The sequence below is a fragment of the Heptranchias perlo genome, chromosome 23, assembly GCF_035084215.1.
Source record: "Heptranchias perlo isolate sHepPer1 chromosome 23, sHepPer1.hap1, whole genome shotgun sequence".
In the NCBI taxonomy this organism is placed as follows: domain Eukaryota; kingdom Metazoa; phylum Chordata; class Chondrichthyes; order Hexanchiformes; family Hexanchidae; genus Heptranchias; species Heptranchias perlo.
Genome location: NC_090347.1, coordinates 11,072,805 through 11,088,004, shown reverse-complemented (window position 1 = coordinate 11,088,004; position 15,200 = coordinate 11,072,805). Strand labels below are relative to the sequence as shown.

At 42.2% G+C, this 15,200-nt stretch overlaps 1 protein-coding gene and 1 pseudogene across 2 annotated transcripts in view; both read right to left on the bottom strand.

Annotated features, from left to right (window-relative positions):
* The window catches only part of tmem235b (transmembrane protein 235b), a 53,241-nt gene extending 42,781 nt beyond the window's left edge, over positions 1-10,460 (bottom strand). For both annotated transcript variants that reach the window (XM_068004008.1, XM_068004009.1), the window contains exon 1: positions 10,206-10,460. In XM_068004008.1, coding sequence (XP_067860109.1) covers positions 10,206-10,386 — 181 coding nt within the window. In that variant the 5' untranslated portion in view covers positions 10,387-10,460. The remainder of the gene's footprint in view (positions 1-10,205) is intronic.
* A 609-nt stretch (positions 10,461-11,069) lies between these two features.
* Positions 11,070-13,136, bottom strand: LOC137341447 (heat shock cognate 71 kDa protein-like; annotated as a pseudogene).
* Between the last annotated feature and the right edge of the window lie 2,064 nt (positions 13,137-15,200).

Genomic DNA, 15,200 nt, shown 5'->3' with positions numbered 1-15,200 from the left:
AGATGTGGAGATGCTATTTACTATTTTCAAAGAAGCAGTAAGAGGTTTAAACGAGAGATAACATTGTTATTGAATTTTAGTACATTTCTGGGAATATTGTATTTCTTTAATCTCTTAGTGGTGCAAATTTTAAATTGTTTTTCTTCCTTTCTAATTAAAGAAGCACCCTAAATTCAAAGTGCTTAATATCAATAATTTATTGAGTGATTGATTTGGAATTGTCAGGGGTGTTTGGATATTCACAGATACAAAATGCTATTTTCTTGCTGATTAGATTGCATGGTTTTGTTAAGTTGCATACCTGCATACATGTAACATTCACAATTGTTAAGCAGCATTTGTCCATGGTATAGCTGAAAGGCAACTTTAAGATAATCTGTAAATCTTGACTTCAAACGAATTGAGGGGTTAAAAATAGGAGGTTGTTTTAGTTCATTAGTTCTGACCAATTCTGTTGTTTGAATAAATGGAAGGCTCACGTCTTACTCCCTATGTGAGAGACACTGTTCAATGTACTGTGTTTTATGGTATTGTACCCCAATACTGAGAGCAGCATGAGAAAGTGTAACGATTGAATCAGTTTTGTTAGTAATTATGACTTTATTTTTCAAATGGAGAAGATTATAGAGAGCCAGCACAGATTTGTTAAAGGCAAATCGTGTTTAATTAACTCGATTGAGATTTTTGATGAGGTAACAGAGAGGGTTGATAAGGTCAATGCGGTTGATGCTGTGTAAATGGACTTTCAAAAGACGTTTGATAATGTGCCACATAATAGGCTTGTCAGCAAAATTGAAGCCCGTGGAATAAAAGGGGCAGTGGCAGCATTGGTATGAAATTGGCTAAGTGACAAGAAACAGAGAGTAGTGGTGAATGGTTGTTTTTCTGACTGGAGGGAGGTTTACAGTGGTATTCCCCAGGGGTCGGTACTAGGACCACTGCTTTTTTTGATATATATTAATGACTTGGACTTGGGTGTACAGGGCACAATTTCAAAATTTGCAGATGACACAAAACTTGGAAGTGAAGTGATCATTGAGGAGGATAGTGATAGACTTCAAGAGGATATAGACAGGCTGGTAGAATGGGCAGACACGTGGCAGATGAAATTTAACGCAGAGAAGTGCAAAGTGATACATTTTGGCAGAAAGAATGAGGAGAGGCAATATAAACCAAATGGTACAATTCTAAAGTGGGTGGAGGAACAGAGAGACCTGGGGGCATATGTGCACAAACCTTTGAAGGTGGCAGGGCAGGTCGAGAAAGCGGTTATAAAAGCATACAGGATCCTGGGCTTTATGGACAGAAAACAGAGAGCAGGAATAAATGGATCATTTTCAGATTGGCAGGCTGTAACTAGTAGGGTGCCGCAAGGATCAGTGCTTGGGCCTCAGCTATTTATAATCTATATTAATGGCCTGGATGAAGGGACTGAGTGTAATGTATCCAAGTTTACTGATGATACAAAGCTGGGTGGGAAAGTAAGCTGTGAAGAGGACACAAAGAGTCTGCAAAGGGATATAGACAGGTTAAGTGAGTGGGCAAGAAGGTGCCAGATGGAGTCTAATGTGGGGAAATGTGAGGTTATTCACTTTGGTAGGAAGAATAGAAAAATACAATATTTTTTAAATGGTGAGAAACTATTAAATGTTGGTGTTCAGAGAGATTTATGTGTCCTTGAACATGAAACACAGAAAAATAACGTGCAAGTACAGCAAGCAATTAGGAAGGCAAATGGCATTTTGGCCTTTAATGCAAGGGGGTTTGAGTACAAGAGTAAGAAAGTCTTGCTGCAATTGTACAGGGTTTTGGTGAGACCATTCCTGGAGTACTGTGTACAGTTTTGGTCTCCTTACCCAAGGAAAGATATACTTGCCTTAGAGGAAGTGCAACAAAGGTTCACTAGATTGATTCCTGGTATAAGAGGGTTGTACTATGAGGAGAGATTGAGTAGAATGGGCCTATACTCTCTAGAGTTTAGAAGAATGAGAGGTGACCTCATTGAAACATACAAGATTCTGAGAAGGCTTGACAAGGTAGATGCTGAGAGGCTGTTTCCCTTGGCTGGAGAGTCTAGAACTAGGGGGCATAGCCTCAGGATAAGGGGTCAGCCATTTAGGACTGAGATGAGGAGGAATTTCTTCACTCTGAGGGTTGTGAATCTTTGGAATTCTCTACCCCAGAGGGCTGTGGATGCTCAGTTGTTGAGTATATTCAAGGCTGAGATCGATAGATTTTTGGACTCTAAGAGAATCAAGGGACATGGGGATCAGGCAGGAAAGTGGAGTTGAGGTTGAAGATCAGCCATGATCTTATTGAATGGCAGAGCAGGCTTGAAGGGCCATAAAGCCTACTCCTGCTCCTATTTCTTATGTTCTCTTAAAATGAGGCATTGGGTACTAAAGCAAGGCAGTTACGTTGAACCTTTATAAAACACTGGTTCAGCCAGTATTGTGTCCAATTCTGGGCTCCACACTTTAGGAAGGATGTGAAAGCCTTAGAGAGGGTGGAGAAAAGATTTACTAGAATGGTTCCAGGGATGAGGGACTTCAGTTATGTGGATAGACTGGAGAAGCTGGGGTTGTTCTCCTTAGAGCAGAGAAGATGAGGGATTAGAAGAGGAGATTTGATAGAAGTGTTGAAAATCATGAAGGGTTTAGATAAAATAAATAAAGAGAAACTGATCACATTGGCGGAGGGGTCAAGAACCAGAGGACACAGATTTAAGGTGATTGACAAAAGAAGCAGAGGTGACATGAGGAAAATCTTTTTTACACAGCGAGTAGTTATGATCTGGAATGCACCGCCAGAAAGGATGGTGGAAGCAGATTCAATCGTGGCTTTCAAAAAGGAATTGGATAAATACTTGAAGGGAAAAAATTTGCGGGGCTATGGGAAAGAGCGGGGGAATGGGACTAACTGGATTGCACTTACAAAGAGCCGGCACGGGCTCAATGGGCCGAATGGACTCTTTCTGTGCTGTAACCATTCTATGATTCTTTATGATATTCTATTTCTTTAGAAAGAAGTGCTTACTAATGGTAACCGACCCAATACAGACTTTTCTCAGTATGTGTATATTTAAGTTTATATTGTGCTATTAGTATTCACTTCATGTAACTTCATGTCCTTCATATTTCTATTTAGCTATAAATAAATGTATTAGTTGTTTAGCCTGTAAAATCTGATCTGAGTGTAATTTCCACCATTCCTAAGGGAGTGTGATATTGTTGCATGGGACTACATTTAATTCGATCTATAGATCACTCTCATTAAGGGCAATTGTTAACCCTTCAGGTTACAACACTCTGCAAGGGCACATTATATAAAAGTACAGCATTGGGACTGTGGGGACAAGGAGCAATTATGGGAACTATTGCAAAACCACTGAGAAGGAAAATAGTTCTATAAAAACCTAAAATTGTAACACTTTGTAAGTCTGCTCTACTTCCGTTTCTAGGTCTCTTAACTACAAATCCCATTCAAGTGAAGAGATTTTGAAAGTCCAAAATGTCCCTATCCTTTCATTAAACCCAACACGACCAGTTATTTTTGCTCTTTGAATTTTGTACATTTTGTCTCTGTGAGAATTGATATTAACTTTGTACATTTTGTCTTTGTGCATTGGTTGTCAGTTTTTTTTAATAAATAAGTAGGCCGATCCCAACTGTCGGGGTCGATACAGTGCCAAATTCAGACATTTGGAGAATTAAGTTAAACTGGCCCAATTTTCACTGGTAATTTCCACGGAGATTCTTCCAATCACCCGTCGTGACTTAGGTGAAAGATCGGCAGAAACCTTAGATAAACGGCATAAGCCCCTTCATGACTGGAATTTGGTACAGCTGTATTTTTTAACCACTGTAGGTCTCAGCTAACACATTCTGTTGCAGCAGCATGTATTAATCAGGCTTTAAAACACAGTACAGTCGAGTAATACGTTTCCAAGATCGATGCTACCTTCTACATCCCAAGGCTAGAAGGTAAACATAATATACAACTAAATGAAATCAACTTCATGCACATCTTTGAAATTTTTGTTGCACTCAGCCTTACTCATCAACTGATTGATTCAACCAAGCACAGTCATAATGGTCTAGCTCTATCCTTTACTTCTACATGAGGACATTATTGAAAATACCTTTGAAGTAATTATTGTCGGTAATCATAGTGCTCTTCATGAGCATTGTTGCCACAATTTTTTTGAGAGTAAACAACAGATGAGAGATAAAAATACATCTCATCAATATAAGGCTGTATTCCTAATGCGCACCTTCTGTCTGTTAACTCATCAGGGTTTTTTGTTATCCTCTGTAGAGAAACTAAACGTTACAAATTGAGTTTACTAATGTCTACTTGCCCAACTCCTATATTTTGCATTGAACAGCAACAGTAAGATTACTATTAGAATCCCATTGTTGCATTTATATAGTCCCTTTAACATGGAGGAACATCGCGAGCAGCTTCACAGAGGCGTAATCAGACAAAAGTGGACTCCAAGTTAAAGAAGGAGCTATTATTTAAAAGGTGGATCTTAAAGGAGGAGAGAAAGGTGAAGAGGTGGAAGGGTTGAGGGAGGGAGTTCCAGAGTGTGTGGTTCTTCTTCTGTAGCTCCTCAACCACTCCCTCTCCTCCATATTTGATGTAAGGAGTCACACAACACCAGGTTATAGTCCAACAGCTTTATTTGAAATCACAAGCTTTCGGAGCTTTGCTCCTTCGTCAGGTGAACTTCGCCTGACAAAGGCGCAAAGCTCCGAAAGCTTGTGATTTCAAATAAAACTGTTGGACTATAACCTGGTGATGTGCGACTCCTTACATTTGTCCACCCCAGTCCATCACCGGCATCTTCACATCATCCATATTTGATGCCCTTGTCCCTAATAAAACCTTTACCCTCATCCATCTTGGTCATTCTGCCAGGTTTGGCCCTCATCTTCTCTTCCTCAATTCCACAGAGTGCAGACTTGATCATATCTTTTGCACAACTGGTTTAATCATCCAAGAGGGGTGACCAAAAGCCTGGTCAGAGAAGTGGGTTTTAAGGAGGTTCTTAAAGGAGGATGGTGAGGTGAAGGGGTTTAGGGAGGGTACCCAAAGGGTGGGGCCTCCTTTTGCAGTTGTTGATCTACTAAACCACTCCCTCTCTTCCACCTCTGCATCTACTACCCTATCTTCAACCTCCCTTTCCTTTCCAAAGATTTGAATGTGTTGTTACCTCCCAAGCTATGCCCATTTTGCTTTCCACGTTTGAATCTCTCCAATCAGGTTTTCTCCCCACCACAGCACTGTAACGACCCTAATCAAAGTAACAAATGACTCCCTCTGTGACTGCAACTATGGTGCACTATCCCTCCTCAAGCTCTCTGAAGCCTTTGATGCGGTCAACTACACCATTCCTCACCAATGTCCCTCCTCTGTTATCCAGCTCCATGGGACTGCCTTCACTCGTATCCACTATCATCTATTTGATGGTAGCGAAATCATTTCAAGCAATTACTTCTCTTCCCATATCCACAGCGTTACATGTGGAGTCCCCGAAGGATCTCTTCTTGGCTTTTTCCTCATCTACAATCTGTCCCCTGACAACATCATCTGAAGACATAGGGTCAGCTTCCACATGAACACTGACGACACCCAGCTCTACCACTCCAACACCTCTTTGCCATAAGTCTGCTTGTCTGACATCCAGTCTTGGATACGCTGCAACTTCCTCCAGTTAAACATCATCTTTGGCCCCCACCACAAACCCTGTATCCTTGCCACTGCATCTATCCCTCTGCCTGGCCACTGTCTCAGGCTGAAACAAACCGTTCGCAACTTTGGCGTTCTATTTGACCCCAAACTAAGCTTCTGACCCCATATCCTCTCCATCACAAACCTGCCCCTCGGCGACATCATTCGAAGACATGACATCAGGTTCTACGTGTACTCTGTTGACAACCAGCTTTATCTCACCACCAACTCTCTCGACCCCTCTACTGCCTCTGCATTGTCGGAATGCTTGTCCAATATCCAGTCCTGGATGAGCCACAATTTCCTCCAATTAAACAAAGGAGCCAGACCCTATCCATATGCTGGAGTCACCGGATAGATTTTCCTCTCTTTAACCCTTAAGGCAGGGATGTCCAAGCTTTTTGTCTTCATGAGCAACACAGACGCTACTGCTGTGTTCTTATCCTACATCCTGAAGAAGCCATTGATGGTGCATATTGTTCAGTGGCAATCTGAAGAGCAGATAACTCTTGCTGTACTGAAGTGTCAAACTGGGTGATAGAATCTACAGTTTCTTCCTTCACAGATTCCATCTGCTCTAGCTCATGCAGTAACCATCATTTCATGGGTGGCCTATTGAGAATGGAATCACAAAGTGACTCAGCAGGGCTCCTGGCCAAGCTAAACCTGTTCAGCAGGGACTTGCCCTACAGAACCCTTTGCACCCTCCTCAAGCTCACTATCTGTGCTGGTGTCTGCTTCAGATGATGTGGGTGACACTGGGTATGTTATATTGCATTAGAAAGACAGAAATAGAAAAGAAAAAAGTGAGAAAGAGAGATAAAAAAGACTTGCATTTATGTAGGGAAAACTGAGAAACATTATTGATCTAGTGAGTCTTCTTGCCTTTCTGTGAGGAAAAAAATAAAGATGATTGGCACTTAGGCATTTTATATCATTTTGTTGTTGCTATAACAATATGTTATGTTTGCAGGAGAGACAGAAACATTGCTTTTAACATGATTCAAGTGACAACCATTGACACAATGAATGTATGTGATTATCACTGCACATGAATGCAATTCTTGGTGTCAAATTTTTTGTGTCAAAAACATAAATTCCAGAGCTTAGGGCCAAGATGGCTGAAGGCACAACTACCAATGTTGGGGCAAAGGGAGCTGGCAATGCACAAGAGGCCAGAATTGAGTGTACACGTTGAGTGTTTGGATCATCACAAATAATCTGCATCACCCAAGCCTTAATTGAATCTCACCTGATGATGTTCCTTATGGCATCCTGCTATGGGGCTTGATGGCTCATGAACCTTCACACTTAATGTGAATTGTTGCCTGTTGAACGCTGACTTTTTCTTCAAGGAAATGAGGGGTACACCACATATATTGCTAGGCATAATGAATTACAAAGTAAAATTCCTCAATAGCTACAAATCCTGAATCAGAGGGACTCCCCTGTATTTCTCTTCATACAAAATCCTCATTACATGTCTTTTCTCCTGCACTTGCACTATTTAATGGATAGAATCAATCTGTTTAATGAAACTAATCATTGCATTTTAATAATTTCTTGACTCAGGCTGTTGCTGACTCCAAAACTCACTTTTGGCTACATTAGTAAATCATTTTGCTCCATATGTACCCTAGATTAATGCATATGAGATACTTTATTGGTTTTGTACATAGCTGGAATTTACCCAATCATTTGCAAAAGAATATTAGAGTTTATGTTACAGTATGAATCTTTCTCTGAAGATTTGTGGCTTTCATGCTTAGTAATCATCATTTAATGTCAGTGCCCTTCACTGTTGGGTAGCTGGAAGTGCTGGAGATGGATCTTAGGCATCTGTATGCTTTACCACAAGTGGGCTTTGGTGGAGAGACTATAGCATAATTTTAAAAGGAACTGAATAAGTGTTCAAAAAGGAAGAGTATAGTAGCACAGTGGATAACAGCAGAGAAATGGTATCAGATAGCTCCAATTGAATTGGATCTTGCCACCCCTTGTTTTTTTTAGAATTTCTTCAGAGTGGTGTCCTGGTATCTTTATAAACTATTTGACTTCTGGCTTCCTCTTACTGAACTGATACTGCAGCCATACGAGTTGTTTACTTATTTATTATAAGGTGAGATAAATGAGTGTCCCCTTAATTTTATTGATCAGATTACACTGAGACCAGCCAACTGTCTTATAGCAGTTAAATTTATTTTCAAAGTTACAGCTAGCTAAAACCTTCTATAAATCAAATTTCCCTTTTTAAGGTCATATGAATTATAATGGAGAAATTTCCACACTTGTCACAGTGCAATTGTCAGGATGTTATATATAAGTAATACGTGAAATAACATTTAAAGGGAACCTGGTGGAGTACAATATTAAGGAACTGTGAGCCTTTAATTCTATGAAAGTTTTTAATGTCAAAACATAAGAGCTTAGGGCCTAGATGGCTGAAGGCACAACCACCAATGCTGGGGCGAAGGGAGTTGACGATGCACAAGAGGCCAGAATTGCAGTAACACAGAATGCTTGGGTGCGTTGCAGGGCTGGGTAAGTTTACAGCAATAGGGAGGGGTGAGGTTCTGGAGGGATTGGAACACGAGGGTGAGAATTTTAAAATCAAGGTGTTGGTGGACCAGGAGCCAATATAGTTCAGCAAGGACAGAGGGGATGGGTCAGCGGGACTTGGTGCAGGGTAGGATACGGTCAGCAGAGTTTTGGATGAGTTCAAGTTTACAGAGCTTGGATGATAGGAGGGCGGCCAGGAAAGCATTGGAATAGCCAAGTCTGGAAGTGACAAAGGCATGGATAAAGGTTTCAGCAGCAAATGGGCTGAGCCAGGGCCAGAATATCTGCTCATCCAATACTGGATGTTGGACAAGCAGCTGACAACACAGAGGCAGTGGAGGGGTGGAGAGAGGTGGTAGTGAGGTTGAGCTGGGTGTCATCAGTGTACATATGGCACCTGAGGTCATGTCTTCAGATGATGTGGTGGAGGAGCAGCAGCATGTGGATGAGAAATGGGAAGAAGGCGAGGCTAGATCCTTGGGGGACTCCAGAATAACGGTGCGGTACCATCTCAGTAAGGTTATTTTTGTACAGTCATGTTTTGAAAAATCAACACCCCCAAATGCGCTACGTTACCATCAATGTTAGCGAGTGTTTGAAGGTGTTGACTAGAAGCTCATCAGGGAGCTGCCCTCAGCTATCTCTATTGAAATAATGCGTATCGCTGATATCACTAATTCGATGAATTCTCGATTCAGATAACAGCCAAGCGTGCCACAGGCAGGGCTCGAAAGTAAACGAATGTGTAGACCTGCAACGCTGGTCTCTTTGCTCATCCACACCGCCCCGCCAGTCAATGACGCTGTGCTAACCCTCGCTGTTTCAATTGAGCCTAGTTGCTACTCAGCAGTAGCTGATAACCCATAACTTTACCAGCAAATGCATTCATGTTGTTTTATCGCTTGTCCCCAGGTGGCTGGGGGAAAGGGCTATTTTTTCCTCTCATAAAACTGTAACAACGTGTCGCCTGTGTTTTTAAAAAAAACACATTTCAGGAGAATTATTGCGGCAGCATTCCTCAGAGGTCAGTGTTTTCACAGTTCTTGCAATAATATACAGAATGAGTATAAACCAGCTCAGCGAAACAGCTGCTCAGTATACTGACGCCTTACAGATGTTTATTTGCTTTGTGTTGATCCAGGCAGAGCCGGATCCCATTATTTCGGTTAGTGATTACACAGAGATACAATTCTCATCATGTGCTTTGACCTGGAGTTTAGATACATTTTATTAATTGATGAGGTTCGAGCTGAACAAGGTGCTGATTTTACCTTGAGTTCTATTTACATTTTGTTTTTTAGGAATATGTTAGAGAGAGCTTGCCATTGCTCTTGTTTGTAAATAGAAGTTGTGTGTTCATACTGTAGAAAAGGACATTTTGACGCAAAAAAAGGGAAATAATGTTGAGCAGGGTTTGAATTTCAACATTTGTATATCAACGAGTGTTACTACCCCGCAATACCAGTTGCATATATCTTTGAGACCCACACTAATTTCGGGAGGCTACTGTCTATTTTTCTTCCTTTTTATCAATAGCAATGATTCCATTACCAGTACATGAAGAAAAATGGCATGAAAAGTCAGCTCCCACAACAATGAGAAAGTGCGGGACCATACGAGACAACTGATGGGACGGTTTAAGGGGAAACCAACACTCGAAAACATTATCCCTATCCAAAATTTTAGAAAATATACAATAGTCGAAAACCCGGGCGAGATTGCTGTTTGCAGTGACACACACTGAGACTAACAGGATCGCTATTACCGGTTACTATAGGGCAAAAAGCTCAGGGTTAACCCTTAGAAAATCTTCAATAGTTTATAACTTAAAATGTCTCCTAATAAGTTACAATCTTTCTGAAATGTGGTAACTACTAGCTGGAATTGCTGTGTACAATAGATTTTCCTACCTTCGCAAATTCTCCAGAGTCCAGAATGAGAGTTTAAATCTTCCGAGTCCTCCCCATGGTTATATCTGGAGTCTGAAACGTCGATAATGTACCAATAATCCGTGCCGATCGCCACCGCCAGGAACACAAAACTAAAGAGTCCCGTTAACCCAGCGGTCACACAGACTGTTCCAAGACTCATCTTATTACAAATATCGCTCGCTATGTTAGGCGAGATTATTTTGTTGAGTTGAGTCCTCCCCTTTCTGCATTTCCCTGTCTGCAGACTGTGTTTACAAACCACCACACACACCAACCCCCCCACCCCCTCCGCCCCAACTTGTGTCTCTTCCTCTGACTGATCATCTTTCCAATCCCAATTACAGAAGATATAACGAGATGGGAAACAAAAGCCCCTCCAAACAAACATTTTAAACGGGAAAAGCCGTAGAGAACTAAGTCGGTAGTTGGGTGTTATATGTTCCCCCTCGGACTCTTACATTATTATTATTCTTTATCGGTGTTAAGTGCCAAAGCCTTAGAAGTTGAAATCAGTTAAAAATAACAAACTAAATTATTTGGGTTTTACGGCAGGTACAGCAGATGGTTAACCCACAGGTAACTCCTGACTGCAAACAGGTCACACGGCATGACCATTTGCTGTACCATTCGTTAATATGACCTCCTCAACCGTTGGTCCAGATGTTGTGCCGGCAGAAGTAGCAGCACCGACGACACCAGGAAAGCTGCCCCAGCCCTCGATACAATTTTGTTGATGGGATTGCAGGATTTCATCTGTTGCTGCTCGTGTTCTTTCTTTACATTAGTCTGGTTCTTGTCTAGCCAGCTGATAACTTGTTACATTTGTCCATTTTTTTTGGTTAATCATCTCCAGGCTTTCCCTTTCAGTTTCGTTTCCTTAATAATGGGTACCATGTTGAAAGCATGGGATTCCAAGTATTTTTTTTAAGAGACCTTTTCACGTTCGGATTTCTCAGCCTCCTAGACCATAACTTCAATGTATTCATTGCTCAAGACACTTTTGTCATTTGTGATGGTGATCTTTCCCTTTCCCAGTGTTCTTGTCCAGTGCAACACATTGGCATCGATATCAAACGTCTCTTCAATTTGAGGCACATCCCATGGAGCAAGTGGAATTTCAGTCAGCTCAAACTTGCTATCCATGGTCATGGCTTTTTCACCCTGATAAACCTGAATCAGCACACCAGACTGGTTGTCAGAATAAGTAGTCTTTTAAGATAATGATAGGGTTTGATAGGGAAGATGTGGAGAAAATGTTTCCACTTGTTGGAGAGTCCAAAACTAGAGGTCATAAATATAAAATAGTCACTAATAAATCCAATAGGGAATCCAGGAGAAACTTCTTTACCCAAAGAGTGGCAAGAATGTGGGACGTGCTACCACAAGGAGCAGTTGAGGCTAAATGAGCACATGAGGGAGAAAGGAATAGAAGGGTATCCTGATAGGGTTAGATGAAGTAGGGAGGGAGGAGACTCATGCCAGCGTAGACCAGTTGGGGTGAATGTTATGTTTCTGTGCTGTAGTTTTGATATAACCCGATGTAGTGAAGATCTGGGTTTGCTTTGTTGGAATGGTGGTGTTAAGCTTCATTAGTGCAGTCAAAACACAACCAGCAAACTCAATATCCTGCAGCAGATCCTGCACATTCTCTGCTTTGTCATCAGACAGTTACATCATATGCAACAGCCAAGTCCAGGTGGATGTTCTTCTTTAGTTTTCTGTTAATGAAGAAATCCTGGAGTAACGACTGGATTTCAGGTATATGGTGGATCCACCAAACAGTATCATGGATTTAAATGTTGTCAAGTTTGGCATCTCATAAGGATTTCTCTGCAGGATCAAATGTACTACAAAATAGGTCATCATTGAGTTCTTCAAATTGTGCCCTAGCAGTAGAGGTGTAGAAACCAGTATCCTCATAGATAGAGTCAATCTCAATATTAACCTCTATTGTGGATGACAGGGTTGTGGACAGAGGGAACAGCTCTAGCTGTCAGTCATGTCCTGTATTTTCCTTTCAATTCAGCAATTAAAAGTTGCCCATGTGATTGTCCAAGTCCTCACCCTCAAGATGGGTGCCACTAGCTGTAAACCTTACTTCAAAAATATCATCTTGAGTGGTCAAAATGGTGGTCAGAAAGTATCACTATCCAAGTCAAAAATGAGTAAATTTCTTTCAGGCTCATCTTGTTCATATCATAAGCAATAGCAGCTGCAGTTAGTTCAGTGATTATACAAAGCACATTGAGGCTAGAAATAGCAGCAACATTTTTTTGTGGCTTGCTTTTGAGTTATCTAAGCAAGCGGGAACTGTGATAACTGCATTTATGTCTTCCCAAGGTAAGCCTCTGCAATCTCCTTCATCTTAATTATCATGGAAGAAACTTCTGGGTAAAAGTTTTTTTTCAAGATTTGTGTTCAACCGTGACCTTATGACAGTCACCATATTTACAAAAGTGAAAGACCAGTGCTTCAGGTCATGGTGAGCCGAAGGTATCTTTCAGCCTGCAGCCAATAAGACCATTGGCATTTAAGGTGGCATTGGTTGAGTTCAGCCCCACCTGATTATTCAAGGTGGAAAAATCCTGTTATCATTTTTGCGCAGTAACTGATATGTATTGTTTATAATCAATAAGAAAGTTGCCACTTTTGCCAAGCCTGGCACTTCTCAAAAATAGCAATTTTGAATTCCATTAATTAACATCCCATTTATACTAGAAAATAGGTGCCATAATGTAACTCCAGTTCATCAATTTGTTATTTCTATCCTGCACATTTATCTAGTTCCATACTTGTATTTAATATGTAAGTGATTACATCTTGTCTGAGGCATAGTTGATCACATTCCTTTACGACCATGTTCAGACTCACAAAGACATCAGACTCTAGACAACTTACTGGCACAAACATTGAGTTATAATTCACAAGATCTTGGGTATTAGAAAACCAGTAGAAAAACAATAGTTATAAGACAGATTTCAGGAGGCTTGTTTAGGAGTCTAGCCATCTTGCACCAATTTAATCAAAAGAATTAATGCTTTTGTTTGACCTTGAGGTCAATGCACCTCATCCAATTCCACAGGAGGATCTGTGACTTCTGCTAAAAGGGAATCTAAAGCTTGACAAACATCCGATTTCTAAGAGGTCATCTCCTGCCAATGAAGTCGTGTGAAGCCAACTAACTCTTTCCAGCTTATACTTTTTTTTTATTCGTTCATGGGATGTGGGCATCGCTGGCAAGGCCCATCCCTAGTTGCCCTTGAGAAGGTGGTGGTGAGCCGCCTTCTTGAACCGCTGCAGTCTGTGTGGTGAAGGTTCTCCCACAGTGCTGTTAAGTAGGGAGTTCCAGGATTCTGACCCAGCAACGATGAAGGAACGGCAATATATTTCCAAGTAGGGATGGTGTGTGACTTGGAAGGGAACGTGCAGGTGGTGTTGTTCCCACGTGCCTGCTGCCCTTGTCCTTCTAGGTAGTAGAGGTCGTGGGTTTGGGAGGTGCTGTCGAAGAAGCCTTGGCGAGTTGCTGCAGTGCATCCTGTAGATGGTACACACTGCAGCCACTGTGCGTCGGTGGTGGAGGGAGTGAATGTTTAGGGTGGTGGATGGGGTGCCAATCAAGCGGGCTGCTTTGTCCTGGATGGTGTCAAGCTTCTTGAGTGTTGTTGGAGCTGTATTCATCCAGGCAAGTGGAGAGTATTCCATCACACTCCTGACTTATGCCTTGTAGATGGTGGAAAGGCTTTGGGGAGTCAGGAGGTGAGTCACTCATCGCAGAGTACCCAGCCTCTGACCTGCTCTTGTAGCCACAGTATTTATGTGGCTGCTCCAGTTAAGTTTCTAGTCAATGTTGACCCCAGGATGTTGATGGCGGGGGATTTGGCAATGGTAATGCCATTGAATATCAAGGGGAGATGGTTAGATTCTCTCTTGTTGGATATGGTCATTGCCTGGCACTTGTCTAGCGGCGAATGTTACTTGCCACTTATCAGCCCAAGCCTGGATGTTGTCCAGGTCCTGCTGCATGCGGCCACGGACTGCTTCCTTATCTGAGGGGTTACGAATGGAACTGAACACTGTGCAATTATTAGCGAATATCCCCATTTCTGACCTTATGATGGAGGGAAGGTCATTGATGAAGCAGCTGAAGGTGGTTGGGCCTAGGACGCTGCCCTGAGGAACTCCTGCAGCAATGTCCTGGGGCTGAGATGATTGGCCTCCAACAACCACTACCATCTTCCTTTGTGCTAGATATGACTCCAGCCACTGGAGTGTTTTCCCCCTGATTCCCATTGACTTCAATTTTGCTAGGGCTCCTTGGTGCCACACTCGGTCAAATGCTGCCTTGATGTCAAGGTCAGTTACTCTGACCTCACCTCTGGAATTCAGCTCTTTTGTCTTTGTTTGGACCAAGGCTGTAATGAGGTCTGGAGCCGAGTGGTCCTGGCAGAACCCAAACTGAGCATCGGCGAGCAGGTTATTGGTGAGTAAGTGCCGCTTGATAGCACTGTTGACGACACCTTCCATCACTTTGCTGATGATTGAGAGTTGGCTGATGGGGCGGTAATCAGCCGGATTGGATTTGTCCTGCTTTTTGTGGACAGGACATACCTGGGTAATTTTCCACATTGTTGGGTAGATGCCAGTGTTGTAGCTGTACTGGAACAGCTTGGCTAGAGGCGCAGCTAGTTCTGGAGCACAAGTCTTCAGCACTACAGCTGGGATGTTGTCAGGGCCAATAGTCTCTGTTGCATCCAGTGCATTCAACCATTTCTTGATATCATGTGGAGTGAATTGAATTGGCTGAAGACTGGCTTCTGTGATGGTGGGGATATCGGGAGGAGGCCAAGCTGGATCATCCACTTGGCACTTCTGGCTGAAGATGGTTGCAGATGCTTCAGCCTAGTCTTTTGCACTCACGTGCTGGACTCTGCCATCATTGAGGATGGGGATGTTCAAGGAGCGTCCTCCTCCCGT